The sequence below is a fragment of the Cottoperca gobio genome, unplaced genomic scaffold, assembly GCF_900634415.1.
Source record: "Cottoperca gobio unplaced genomic scaffold, fCotGob3.1 fCotGob3_491arrow_ctg1, whole genome shotgun sequence".
Lineage (NCBI taxonomy): Eukaryota > Metazoa > Chordata > Actinopteri > Perciformes > Bovichtidae > Cottoperca > Cottoperca gobio.
The window spans coordinates 1-15000 of record NW_021167038.1 but is presented as its reverse complement, the minus strand read 5'-3'; the positions used below and the strand labels follow the sequence as shown (position 1 = coordinate 15000).

General features: G+C 37.1%; 2 protein-coding genes across 2 annotated transcripts in view; both read right to left on the bottom strand.

Moving 5' to 3' along the window:
* eif1 (eukaryotic translation initiation factor 1) overlaps positions 1-2023 on the bottom strand; it is a 2917-nt gene extending 894 nt beyond the window's left edge. The window contains exons 1-4 of the mRNA XM_029428195.1: positions 1842-2023; positions 916-1079; positions 500-601; positions 1-392 (exon numbers count right to left, since the gene is read on the bottom strand). The exon at positions 1-392 is cut by the window's left edge and continues 894 nt beyond it. Of these exons, the coding sequence (XP_029284055.1) occupies positions 348-392; positions 500-601; positions 916-1079; positions 1842-1872 (342 nt within the window). The 5' untranslated portion in view covers positions 1873-2023 and the 3' untranslated portion in view covers positions 1-347. The remainder of the gene's footprint in view (positions 393-499; positions 602-915; positions 1080-1841) is intronic.
* A 7016-nt stretch (positions 2024-9039) lies between these two features.
* Positions 9040-14960, bottom strand: LOC115006123 (transmembrane protease serine 9). The gene is made up of 8 exons (XM_029428188.1): positions 14812-14960; positions 14432-14700; positions 13172-13323; positions 10813-11080; positions 10561-10732; positions 9671-9924; positions 9482-9579; positions 9040-9327 (listed from the first exon to the last, which is right to left on the bottom strand). Exons 1-8 carry the CDS (start codon positions 14958-14960, stop codon positions 9040-9042), a joined length of 1650 nt encoding a protein of 549 aa, XP_029284048.1.
* Positions 14961-15000: the final 40 nt, after the last annotated feature.

The following is a 15000-nucleotide window of genomic DNA, read 5'->3' as shown; positions in this document are numbered from 1 at the left end:
CTCCTTGTTGTGGCACAAGACCTAAAAAGAAATTTAAAAAAAGGAAAAACAAAACAGGGGAAAAGGAAGGAGGAAGTGTGTGGGAGGGTCATCACCACTCATCCCTGATGTTGTGTGGAGCTGCAGTGGTGTGTCTTTGTGAGCGCGAGCCTGCCCCCTGGTGTAGTAATGGGGCGGTGGTGTTCCAGAATCCCATGTTTGTCAGAGGTAATTCACGTGTTAGCTAATAGGAGCTGGTGGGGATGCAAAGAGGGGAGAGGGGGGAGGAAGAGCAACAGCAGCACATATGAGAGGGGGGGAGTTTAATGGCCTTCTAGGAGAGAAGGGGAGAGGGCTGCTAGCAGCTTCTAGAAGCCGTGGACTTTGAGCTGCTCCTCCTTGGCCAGGTCAATCTGCAGAAAAGACACACGAGATCAATAAATGAGTGACCTCTGACCTCCAGTCTGAGCCTCAAGCCAGCACATAAAACTCAGTGACGGAATAAAAAACAGAAGATTACCTCAATGAGGAACTGGCAGATATGCTTGCGCTGGTCTCCCTGAAGCTGGATCACTTCACCATACTCTGGGTGCTCAATCACTGTCCCATTGCATGCAAACCTCTGGAGTGAAAGAGGGCAAAACATGTTAATGTTTACAGCGCCAAAACACAAAACCCTGTAGTAGCATTTTGCCAAAAGAAATAACAGTTTGATCATCCTTTTGTGCAAAATCACCAGAAAACACTATACATTTTATCATATACATTTACTGCATTAAGTCGTTTTAAAGTAAACATCTTCTGGTTTGACAAATCAAGCTTTTAGGTGCATTATTCAATATTTATTGACCAAAATGTTTAATTCAGAAGATAATATCAGCCGATCAAGCGAAAAAAAAAAAATTGTTGGTGGTTGCAGCCCTAATATTCCAGTACCTTCTTGAAGGCCTTGACTAGCTTCTTCTTGTCATAGTCGGTGGCAATGCCCTGGACAGTGGTGAGGGTCTTCCTGCCGTTCCGCTGTTGGATTCTTATGTGGATATAGTCCTCTGTCCCGGCTGGGAGGCGGTCATCACCCTTAGTTGCATCAGCAAAGGGGTCTGAGGTGGGGAGAGTGGCAGCAGACAATAAGAACAATGCATCTTTAAGCAAAGATTCAGCTCAATAAAAGTCACTGGTGTAGTGCAGTTCGGGCATTTAAAAAAGTACTAATTCACTTAATATGTAAGCCAAATTATATCCCTCGCTCCTCTCCTTTTAACAACTACAATTTAAGATCTTCGTCCTCCCTTTGTTGACACCTGGCAGTCCCCTTTGGGAGGGTTATTATTTTTGATTAACTGCGCAGACGTACGAAGCTAAATATACAGCCTGCCAGCTTACTGAAGCCTGGCAGCGTTAGTTAGCCAGCTAACAGGATAGTGCAAGAATTAATAGAATCATGACACAGCTACTTTCATTTTTGATGCGTGACTAAAGAAAGCGAAAACTATAACCACTTGTAATCCCGATGTTGTTCAGCAGTGAGAAGATTTCCTCCTCAACGCGAGCACGTCTGAAGAATAAGCTAACGTAGCACAACTCAGGCCTAATGGCGGCAGTTTTAGCAGAAGGCCTTATAGTTAAATTAAACAAGGCCAAGAATAGACTGCTAAGGTTGTACATGAAAATATTTCGCAAGTTACACATTTACGTCGAATAGATTGATTTGACGAGTAAGCATTGTAATGAATTCAGATAGGGTACAAAGCGAAGAAAACCACGACGTGAGTCCGAAGATAGCCGTTAGCTTCGCTGGCTCGCGCCCTTCCCCCACCTTAATGTCTGCTGGCTCACTTTGATAAAAAACAAAAACGACTTACCAAAAGTTTTGAGGTTCTGGATATCGGACATACGATAAGATTGGCTTTCCTTTCGGATAATAACTTGGTTAGCGAGCGGTACGTCGGCTAACTGTGACTTTTATTTGTCGATTGTAGGTGTCGCCTGTTCGCGGGGACGGTGCTCGGCTCTGCTTCGACAGCTCTCACAAAATGGAGCTCTTTCAAGCCCGTAACACTGAAAAACAAGGCTTTATAGCCCCGCCCCGAAACTAACGTCAGTACGTAACTGACGTACGAGTGAGACGTCAACGGCAGCCACGCCCTAACGTTTCTCAGTTTTCATGGAAAGGTGACGTCATCATCATCAGGAAAAATGACCGAAATCACAAATTATATCCAACAAACATTTATATTTCAGGGTTTTTTTGTTATGTTTGTTTATGTTTTGTTCTTCTAATCCATTAATTATATATTGTTTGACATATATAATGACCTAAATAAAATAAATAAATAACATAACAACAAAACAATTTTGTATGTTAAAAAAATGTTTTTTATTGTAAATGTTTTATGTCTCATGTGGTGTCTCATTCTAGAGAACGATATTTTATTTCTTATTGTCTTACTGTTTTTAACTAAGCTGATAAATGAATCTTACATTTAAATAAAGAAGAAGTGTAAAATATAAGTTTATTTTCCCCTTCGCGCTGCCGTGCTGGTATTTTGTCCCTTCTGGGGAACCTTCCGACTCCATGGCAACGCTGCAGCTTCCGCCGCAGTTTATCTCGTTTGTTTTAATTTGTAGGCGCTTTTTTTATACAATTCACAATTTAACAGGATAATGTGACTTTACTTCAAATATACCAGCGTTATATTTATTACAGTAGACGCATTTATGAAAGTACAGGATCCTTCAGAACGGTGAGATGTTAGCACATTAGCACAGTTAGCTGCTGCTCGGCCTGTAACGTTATTCTTTGTTAGCTACATGATTATAACACTGAGGGACCATTTCTCACTACAAATACTTCTGATCCTTGAGTTCCTTTCGACTTCTAATAGTTAGCTGTAGTTACTTATGTACTTTTACCTAGTTAAGTATTTTGGTACCAGATATCAAGTAGTTAGTTAATTTCTTTTTTTAGTCAGTGGTGGAAAGTAACTAAGTACCATTTCTACTTAAATACTTAACTACACTTTTGAGGTATTTTCATTTTCTGCTACTTTATTCTTCTACTCCACTTCATCTCTGAGGGAATTATTGTACGTTTTACAGCGTTCCATTTATAAGATACTTTTAATTACTTTGTAGATTCAGATTAATAATATCAACTAATCATTTATGATGAAACCTATTATCATGGATAAAGATAGGAATGTATTGACCCAGCAGTTTATAAAGTTAAAAATTAGCTCCTTCTTTACCAGCTGCAACATTAAAGTAATGAACATATTAATGCATGGATAATTACGTTGGGTAACTTCCAGTGAACAGCAGCAAGAGAACACGATATACTCAGTGCTGGAAAATGTACGAATGCAACCGTATAAAATCAGTTCATCACAAGTAAAGGTTCTGCATTCAAAACAAGGTTTAAGTACAGAAGTATTATCAGCTAAATGTACTTAAAGTGCCAAAATCATTACTAATAAAGATTCTTCTGCCAGAATCCCCAGAGATGTGATCCATTGGACAGTTAAAGATGTCTTCTCAGAAAGAGACAATGCAGGTAAGAAAGAAAACTAATCTACTACTGTGTACTCAGCTCTGCTCTGTTAGATGTACTTGTATTTCATTGGTTCTGTTCTTCAGGTGTTGCCTATTTGGGAGCTTTCCATCCCTCTCCCTGCAGTGCTGATGATTACTCTGAGTCTTTACATGATCGTCCTGGGGATCGGGCTGTGGATCCGATCCTGCCTGAAGGTTGGTGCACTGCTACCCACAGAGCATTTCTCCTTACTACAGTACAAATACGTGTTGTTTACTGGAACTTACGCTCACCTTAGAACAGGGGTGTCAAACTCATGTTAGTTCAGGGGCCACATGCAGCACAATGTGATCTCAGGTGGGCCGGAGCAGAAACATCACAGCAGGATAACCTGTACACAACAACAACTCCACATGTTCCCTTCGTTTAGTGCAAAAAAGCACAAGTACATTCTTACAGTACTTTTTACAAAACATTATGAACAACCTGAAATTTCTTAAGAAGAAAAGGAGCAATTTCAACAATATTGTGCCTCATTTATCATTTCCACACGTGTGTTACAACGTACAGATCAGTGTGTCTACAAAGGCACAAACATTTAGTCGCAGGTATCTGGAACAGGATTTTACTTTATGATCAAAACAACTCATTCTTACACTTTGCAAAGTCTTTGCATGTTTGACACCCCTGCCTTAGAAGCATTGCTGTAGAGGAACATGAATAAGGAAGTGGACTTTCTGTCTCCCTCTGGTGTTAGAAACTGAGGTAGCAGCAGATATGCTTTCCTCACACTTCTAGTCATTTTCTTCAATATCTTGCATTTTATAGTTGCAATACTTCAGGAAAGTCGTCAGAGGAACATTTAAGGAAAAGGGCCGGGCATTGGAGCTCATCTGCAGACCTTGTACCTGGTTGGACTTAAATAAAAACACATAACACAACAGTGTAAAACAGACAGACACACAACCTCGACCAACAGTAATGGAAACAACAATTACTAGAAATGACGATCAAGAACGGCAGAAAAGAATGAATGTTTACTGTATAAACACATGTATCTCAGTGTTGACACACGCCTTTGTTTAGTCCATGGTTTCGCCTTCCGTATCCGTAAATGTTTTTATTTCTAATGGCAGGGTATTCCAAATCTGTGGGCTTTAAACTTCAACTTGAAGTTCTTCTGTCATCATTCTAGAGATGCTGTAATCATATCAAGTTACACACAGAGTGCCTTCAAGGATTCAAACTGTCAAACTGTACTTTGTGTACTACACCTTTTGTTAATTAATGGATGAAGTGTGCTTTTATTTAATCATTTAATTAAAGCCTTTGATCCAACACCACAACCTCAGTGATAATTACGTTTATATTTGATTTGAATACAAATCCAAGGTGCTTATTAGTTCTTGTTCCACTGTATCGCTTTCTGTCACCACACACTACTAAATCAGAGCAGGAACGTCAGTGATCTCTCTGTTCTCTCTCTCAAAGGACCGCTGCTCTCTGAAGTGCGCTGACTGCTGTCCAAACATTTCCATATGTGACCAGTGCTGGAGTTTTGCAGAAATGTGTGACTGTCGCCTGCCGACTGTGCGCTCATGTCGGGCCGTTTCCTGCCCTTCTCCTTCTGTGAGTAACCTCCAATCACTCCACACCGTTTACCACTCATTGTGAATTCTTCACATTGCTGCCGACTGTAACTTTCTGGTAAATAGTTGTTCTGTACACAAGGCATCTAGTTCAGGTCCGGCAGAGGGATCTGTCGCTCCTCCTGAGGTTTTACTCTCTATTAAAGGGTTTTTTCTTCACCTGCTGCGAGGCTCTCAGGTCAGAGGGTGTCGTATGCTGCACACATTGTAAAGCCCCTTGAGGCTAATGTGTGATAGTGGGCTATATAATAATATATAATATAATAAAACTTGACACAGATACAGGAAGTTGATCTCAGTGCGCCGTCTCCTTTCTGACACACATGTGTTTTCTCAGTCACAGCTCACCATAGCAAGTTTAAACTTTGAGCTCTTGTGTGTGTTATGTTTCCCCACAGTGTGCATGTTGGGACTGTGCCTGCACCTGTCAGCCTCCGGAGTGCAACTCCTGCAACTGTCTCTGCTTCGAGATCAGGATCAAGTGAAGACGAGGATGGAGGTGCACCGATGCCACGAGTGCCTCAGTTGTTTAGTCTTTTTACATGTTTGTTTTTTCAATTCAATGAGAGAGTGTACAGTGGACAGATAACAGGACAAAAGGCAGGAGGTGCGTTGTTACTGTAATTAAATAACATGTCATGAACAGAACAGAGTCTGCTCCCTCTGCTTTCACATGTTGAAGGATGCATCAAAGTACCTTCTTCTTTCTTTAAAGGGTCGCTTCAGTATCTGTCAACCTGGACCCTGCTGTCTCATGTCTCGTGACTATTAATGCTTATATTATATTATAGTTTATATTATATATAGTTATATTATATTATAGTTATATTATATTATAGTTTATATTATAGCTTATATTATATTATAGTTTATATTATATTATAGCTTTATATTATATTATAGTTTATATTATATTATAGCTTATATTATATTATAGTTTATATTATATTATAGCTTATATTATATTATAGCTTTATATTATATTATAGTTTATATTATATTAATTTATATTATATTATAGTTTATATTATATTATAGCTATATTATATTATAGTTTATATTATATTATAGCTCTATATTATATTATAGTTTATATTATATTATAGCTTATATTATATTATAGTTTATAGTATATTATATGCTTATATTATATTATAGTTTATATTATATTATAGTTATATTATATTATAGTTTATATTATATTATAGTTTATATTATATTATAGTTATTATCTATATTATAGTTATTATTATATTATAGCTTATATTATATTATAGTTTCTATTATATTATAGTTTATATTATATTATAGTTTATATTATATTATAGCTTATATTATATTATAGCTTATATTATATTATAGTTATATTATTATAGCTTATATTATATTATAGTTTATATTATATTATAGTTTTATTATCTTATAGGCTTATATTATATTATAGTTTATATTATATTATAGTTTATATTATATTATAGCTTATATTATATTATAGTTTATATTATATTATAGTTTATATTATATTATAGTTTATATTATATTATAGCTTATATTATATTAATGCTTATATATATTATAGTATATTATATTATAGTTTATATTATATGATAGTTTATATTATATTATAGCTTATTTATCTTATAGCTTTAATTAATATTATGGTTTATATTATATTATAGCTTATATATATTATAGTTTATATATATATAGTTTATATTATATTATAGTCTATATTATATTAATGCTTATAATTATATTATAGTTTATATTATATTATAGTTATATTATATTATAGCTTATATTATATTCTAGTTTATATTATATTATAGTTATATATTATATTAATGCTTATATTATATTATAGTTTATATTATATTATGCTTATATTATATATAGTTTATATATATTATAGTTTATATTATATTATAGTTTATATTATATTATAGTTTATATTATATTATAGCTTATATTATATTATAGCTTATATTATATATAGTTTATATTATATTATAGTTTATATTATATTTATGCCTTTATATTATATTATAGTTATATTATATTATAGCTTATATGATATATAGTTTATATTATATTATAGTTTATATTATATTAAGCTATATTATAGTTTATATTATTATTATAGTTTATATTATATTATAGTTTATATTATATTATAGTTTATATTATATTATAGTTTATATTATATTAATGCTTATATTATATTATAGTTTATATTATATTAGTAGCTTATATTATATTATAGTTTATATTATATTATAGTTTATATTATATTATAGTTTCTATATATTATAGCTTATATTATATTTATAGTTTATATTATATTATAGTTTATATTATATTAATGCTTATATTATATTATAGTTTATATTATATTATAGTTTATATTATATTATAGTTTATATTATATTAATGCTTATATTATATTAATGCTTATATTATATTATATCTTATATTATATTATATATTATAGTTTATATTATATTAATGCTTATATTATATTATATATTATAGTTTATATTATATTATATCGTATTTCCTCTCATGCTGTCGGGTCTTGCTGAGTAGTTTGGGGTCCTCGTACTGTTCACACTTGTCATGTTCCGTTGGCACTAACCTGTCGGCAGATCACTCAATCAGACGAACACAAAGAGGTCAAGCCGGAAGAAAGGATTGTCACTTTATTTAAAAGAAGATTATTATGACAAAATGAAAATAGTGCTTTCACAGTAAAATGAAAGGTGTAATCCAGTCTTTGCAGAGTTACAACAGACATTTAGCCTTCAAACTAAATTATTCTCCATTTAAGCGGAAGTATTTTGAGAGGAAACACTGTTTGTGTACATTACATGTCAGACATTATGCTCCAGTGGCTCCCTGACATCACGAGGTAGATGATGGAGAAGAATGCCTCTCAATGTTCCCTCAAAATGAAGAATGATGATGTCAGGGCATGATGTCCTTCATGAACAATCATTCAGTAAGTAAAACCTTCTATATTACACAGAAGACACTTTTTATCATTGTATTGATTAACACTAATTCAGCAGGTGCAGATATCGAACGTAGGTTCAAGAACTCCACGAGATCACAAGCAGCGTAGAAACTTCTTCATGTTCAGACTGCAACAGTCAACAAAGGGAAATCATTATGATTCATTGGTGCGAGTCGTGAAGCGGGCTGGGAGGTGATGTCCTTCAAATTAAACTCACATTTTAAAGTTTCAAACTAAATCTTTTGGACGATCATCTCTGTACATAAATCCATCAATCAATCGAAAAATTCAACTTTTGCACAACCCCCCCGGCCAGATGACCGTAATTCTGATTCATAACAATCTAATCATCGCATATACTCATGTTCACCTTCCTGTATATCTACACACCTTACAGTATATATAATATATATATATATATATATATATATATTTGTCACAAGCTTGTTTAGCTGGAGACGAGAAGCAGCGTCAGTTACAGTTAACGGACATTAATGTTAATAAGCGATGTCAGATTGAGGATTGAGGATTTCCGGAGATAAAACAGGATTCTTGAAGCGCGTTAGGATCTGCTTCTGGAACACCAAATGATCTGAGGCTCTTCCCTTTAGACTTCAGGTAGTTTCTGTACCACGAGAGCTTAGTTGTTTCTTCCTGCGGTGCTTTCTGACTTCTCTCTTAAAGTTCGTTATTGACAGTTTAGTCCGAGTCCTGGACGCCAGCTTCACCCAGCTTCACCCCTCTACCCCTCGTGCTCACAAGAATCAGAGCTGCAGCTTTGAGCTCAATTGTCTCTCAAGGTCAAGGTTGTTTACATTCATTTGTGCGTGCCACATCGTGTAAATCACTATTTACAGATAAAGTTTCTACAAGAAGAGATGGAGACACGCGGAGAAGACGAGGAGATGGAGTAAGAAGAGGAAGTGAGCAGGGTCGACCCCGCTGCTGGTCGTGGTCAGGCCCTCTGTGGTGTTGGAGCCTGAAGACAAGAAGCCCACTGTGCTGCTCAGGAAGGCCTGAAAGTGGCTCAGTTTGGTGAAGAGCTGTGCGGACGCTCGTCCTTGTGTTTGAATGGTGATGTTTGCAGCTGACAGGACGACCGCCTGGAACCAAGAGTCACCCTGCTTACACATCAGCGGACCTCCATAATCCCCCTGAACACAGACACACAGGTTCAACATCTTCTCGTGAAGGAACTGGAAACTAGAAGGACACCTCCACCAACTCAATGTGCTTTACGTTTACAAGAAGGCATACGAATACAAACTCCAAGCACACAGAGGTGCAACAAGAGAGAGAGAAACTCACTTGATCCAGAGTAAAAGCTCCGGTACAAATGTTGTCGCTCGACGACGCGTTCCCACAACTTTCCACCGTGGTCCGAAACTCCTGCAACAATTGTTCCTCTGAAGTCGTGACAAACAACAAAACGATGAGAAGTTCAACATCTAAATGAAGCTGGACGTACTTAGTGCCTGACACGTTGTTTAATCTCACCTCCTCCTCGCTTGGCGCTCCAGCCAGCAGCCCAGCAGGTCGAGCCCACGGCGAAGGTCCGTCCGTCGTCCATGCAGACGGGCTGGATGTAGACGGACAGGGGGGGGGGGGTTGCCAGATGCAGCACGGCCACATTAGACCCCGTCAGGTTGCTCAGAGTGATGTTTGTCACATTCAGGGTCATCTCAAAGGGGTTGGCTCCGTTCTGTTTCAGCCGACCCAGCACTACGGTCCATTCAGACGGCCTGGGGGAACTGTGGGGAGGAAAGGACGGTTATTAGTCGGCACGTCGGCACTTCTGGTTCCTCTTCTGGAAGTCGATGGGACGCATGTTCGATCGATTTGTGTTTCAAATTCAATTAAGTATTTTGTTTGTTTAAGAAGAAAATCCAATATGGAGAGTTGTGCAGGGTACACAACCTTCCTCAGGGGAAAGGATTCTTGTCACTCACAGCTGATGTTTAGGTCACGTTGTATTCCTTCCTTTGTTCTGTGTGTTGACAGGATTTAGTGATTTATGGAGTGATACAAAGACAGATCCAGAATCTGTACAAACCTTTGACATGTGAACAACATGAAACACTTTGAACCTGCTTCATCCAGACTTCTCTTTACATCTGGACATGGAGCACATCAGCACTAACGTAATGAGAGAATGTCTCAGTCTGTCTTCAATCTCATATTGTTAATAACATTTTGATTAGATCATGTCATGAACCCAGCATCGGGAAGCGCTATTTAAGTGCATCTCTAGCTATTTTTACATCTGCGATCATCGATTATTGTTCTTCTCTTGGGGAGTTTTGTATAAATAGTTTAAAAGCAGCTGTACATTATATTAAATGTAAAGCTGCCAAAGTTTGTCCTCCTGCCGACTCCAGGTGTCTCACCTTGAGAAGCAGTCGGCGTCGCTCAACACGGCGTCAACGGCCACCAGAGTCCCACCGCACATGTGACTTCCCTTCTTCTGCAGGCTCGCCATCCATGGCCACTCGCCGGCCAGCATCAGCGAGGATCCTCCCAAAATACGTGAATTCAGCGGGGCTTTGCCACAGAACACAGCTGGAGAAACAATCACTGTCAGATGTATTGGCTCTCAATGTACTAGAGTGTTTACTATCTGGGACATGACAGGTACTCACGTTTGACTATGGTTGTAGGGATGGTGGTTGGAGGTGGTGGCAGGCCAGGACAGTTGACGCTGAGGTCACTGTCCGTCCCAGTGGAGCTGAAGGGGACAAAGCCCGGCTGGTTGCTGGTGACTTGGCTGTTGATCCATGACTCATACTGGGACACTCTGGTGTAGACTCCTGGGAAATTAGGCAAGGCGCAACCTATTCCAAAACTCACGACTCCTTCCTGGATCCAGCGACCGCCCTGCTTGCTCACCATCGGACCGCCTGAATCCCCCTTTAAGGAAAGAAACATTTAGGAGACGGAAGCCGGAAGTATTCAGATCCTTTACTGCAGTACTAATACCACACAGTGAAAATACTCCCCTGCAGGGAACATTTCTGCAAGTATGTATCTGCTACATGTAGTTAAAAGTACTGATTGTGTAGTAAATGTAGTTAAAGTACTTAAAGTACTGATTGTGTAGTAAATGTACTTAAAGTACTTAAAGTAAAAGTACTGATTGTGCAGTAAATGTAGTTAAAGTACTTAAAGTAAAGTACTGATTGTGCAGTAAATGTAGTTAAAGTACTTAAAGTAAAGTACTGATTGTGCAGTAAATGTAGTTAAAGTACTTAAAGTAAAAGTACTGATTGTGTAGTAAATGTAGTTAAAGTACTTAAAGTAAAAGTACTGATTGTAGTATATGTAGTTAAGGTTGTGTAGTATATGTAGTTAAAGTACTTAAAGTAAAGTACTGATTGTGTAGTAAATATAGTTAAAGTACTTAAAGTAAAAGTACTGATTGTGTAGTACATATAGTTAAAGTACTTAAAGTAAAGTACTGATTGTGTAGTAAATATAGTTAAAGTACTTAAAGTAAAAGTACTGATTGTGTAGTACATGTAGTTAAAGTACTTAAAGTAAAGTACTGATTGTGTAGTAAATATAGTTAAAGTACTTAAAGTAAAGTACTGATTGTGTAGTAAATATAGTTAAAGTACTTAAAGTAAAGTACTGATTGTGTAGTAAATGTAGTTAAAGTACTGATTGTGTAGTAAATATAGTTAAAGTACTTAAAGTAAAGTACTGATTGTACAGTAAATGTAGTTAAAGTACTGATTGTGTAGTAAATGTAGTTAAAGTACTGATTGTGTAGTAAATATAGTTAAAGTACTTAAAGTAAAGTACTGATTGTACAGTAAATGTAGTTAAAGTACTGATTGTGTAGTAAATGTAGTTAAAGTACTTAAAGTAAAGTACTGATTGTGTAGTAAATGTAGTTAAAGTACTTAAAGTAAAGTACTGATTGTGTAGTAAATGTAGTTAAAGTACTTAAAGTAAAGTACTGATTGTGTAGTAAATGTAGTTAAAGTACTTAAAGTAAAGTACTGATTGTGTAGTAAATGTAGTTAAAGTACTGAAAGTAAATTGCTTCTAAAAACCCATTCTTATAAACTTGTGTTTTTATATTAACTTTGTTGGATGTGTTGATTGTTATCGGGTGTGTATTGTTTGTGTATGAAGCCTAACTCTCATTTGAAAGGCGCAACATACACAAAGGTTTTAGCAATAGATCGTGTGCATGTGACGTCACGCTTATTTCCCAACCCGTAAATCAGCCATGTTGGATGGAATACACAACCAAGACGGCGCCCGTTCACGTGTGAGTTGCTGCAACGCTTCGTAATTTTCTTTGTATTTAAACGTCTAAGATTGAAAGAAAATGCCAACCTTGTGCGCAGTGTATACTCGTGACCCAGAGAAACGGTTCTTTAGATTTCCTAAAATCATCACAAACAACGATCCACAACAGAGAGATGAATTGCTGTCTACCGAACGCCGTACGCTGGTTAACAACATAACTCGTGAGGATTTAACAGAAGACAAAGCTCAATTCACCCGTGTGTGTGGCGTCCACTTTATATCTGGGAAGAGCTCATGCTAAAGCTATGTTTACGTTTACGTTAGCGAGGATAACATCGCCGCTCTTCTCACTCACAAACCACGGCTTGAGCGGTGCATCTCGAGCTCTTTGAGAGTGATTCACACGGGCATGGACGAGCACCCTGTCATCTTTCAGTGGTTTGGTAAGAAGACTACCGACCCAGCCAGAAACAAAGACATTAGAAGCATCTAAGCTCTTGTACGCCTTCATTTGTGCGTTGGTTGCCCACGACGTTTGTAGCACAAGGTAGTTCTCAATATCCGGATATTCACAATACTTTGAAGAAGTCGGAGTTGTATTGTTGTAGTAGTTTGCTTTAGACGACATTTTTGATTTGTATATCATCCAACATGGCGTCGCACGCATACGTCACACAGTTTTGTCACGTGATTGCACACAAAGAATATTATTATTACAAACACAGGTGTGAAGATGCTCACCTGACAGGAGTCCTTCCCTCCAGTACGTAACCCTGCGCAGATCATGTTGTCTGTGATTGCGATGTTCCTCAACCTGTAGTCACACGTACACTGTCTGTTCCCCACAACTGGCACCTCCACCTCCATCAGCGTTTGTGGGGAAGGAAGATCCACTAAAGAGACAAAAAATACTCTTTAAAACAGCACACATTTCAAACTATTTTAATTAGTTTAAATAGGCGTTTCCTGTGACGCCCATGTCTATAATGCATTTTAATCTTCTTATAATTCTGTTTAATTCAAATTATAAGCGCTCACAATGCTTCATAATCATAACACATTATAAAGCATTTTATTATGACTTATAAAGTCAAGTGTCATTATACTTCATTATTGATGTCACTGATATTTCTCTTGCTAGCTCTTGTTTATAACAGGTGTCACGATATACCGGTATAGACGTAACACATATGATAATATCATGTAAATATTCTCAACCTGTCAATGATATGATAGTCCTGCTTGGCTAAATAACGGAGCTAATGGAGCTAACAGCTAACGGAGCTAACAGCTATTGCTAACGGAGGTTGAGTTTCGTTATGATGTGTTCAAGCTCTATTCAGTAAACATTTGTATTGGGCGAAGGTAAATGATTGTGATCATGATGTGTTCAAATGTAGTCTTGTAAAATGTAGCTTTTGCCGAAAAGCTTGAATAAACAGTTGTTTTCACAGCAATATAAAATAGATATTAGAGAGGGGATTATGTTGTTTAAATGTTATTATTATTTTAACATTTTCTATAAATATTGCGATAATATGACAATACTTTTTTACTCATCTACATTTATTTGACAACATTAGTTACTTTGCAGGATTATATTATTAATATAATATAAATAGCTAATGAATTAAAGTGTGCTCCACCTTTACCAACACATTAATGCATCAATAATAATACTAATTCACGAATACTTTTAGTTTTGGTACTTTAAGTATATTTGAATGCTAATACCTTTGCTCTTTTTCTTAATTAAAATTTTGAATGTTGGACTTGTACTTGTAACAGAGTATTTCTACACTGTGGTATTACTGCTACTCGAGGTGTAGTACTTCTTCCGCCTCTGATTATAGACTGTAACGTGTTATGATTATTGTTATACGGCATTATGTATATTTATGAGTGCTCTCAGTTTGTTGTTTTATGGTAAAGGAAGATTTTTTGCATTTAAAAATCTCAGAAAAAACTCAGTTGTTATTGCATGTTGCTTTCTGAACAAACCTCCACTTCCGATATTGCCCCAGCCGGTGACCCAGGAGTCGATGCCGCTGAAGAAGGTGCTGCCTGCAGCTGCCAGGCACACGGGCAAAATGTATGTGGTGAAAGTCACCGGTGAGGAGAGCTTCAGGAGGGAGATGTCGTTGTCATTCGTCTCAGAGTTGTAGTTGGGGTGATTGATGATCCGTGATACAGTTACAGACACCTGGTTGGCGTTGGCGCCCTCTAGAGTCTGGCGCCCCAGAGACACGAACAGATTGTTTGTGTTGGGGCTGAAGAGAGAAACAAAACAATAAACATTTAATAATCAAACAAACCGTGTGTAGTGCAGTGTTTAACAGGCCGTCTGTATATTATTATTGTATATAACACCCTTAGCTCACCTTGAGAAGCAGTGAGCAGCCGTCAGCACCCATTCTCTGTTAATAAGGGATCCTCCGCAGAAGTGGCGCCCTGATCTCTGCAGGCTCACCTGCCAGGGCCAGCTGCCCTCAGGGGCCGCCTCCCCCCCAACTATCCTGGTGTTGAGCATAGGCACACCGCACACTGTACAGAGACAGTAATTCCCACCG

Excerpts from the sequence above, each read along its gene's own strand:
- LOC115006123 (XM_029428188.1), bottom strand. The coding sequence starts at position 14,960 with ATGCTCAACACCAGGATAGTTGGGGGGGAGGCGGCCCCTGAGGGCAGC. Across the intron at positions 11,081-13,171 it reads GAGGGAAGGACTCCTGTCAG|GGGGATTCAGGCGGTCCGAT; the intron begins GTGAGCATCTTC and ends CTTTCCTTAAAG. Across the intron at positions 9,580-9,670 it reads GAGCGCCAAGCGAGGAGGAG|AGGAACAATTGTTGCAGGAG; the intron begins GTGAGATTAAAC and ends TCACGACTTCAG.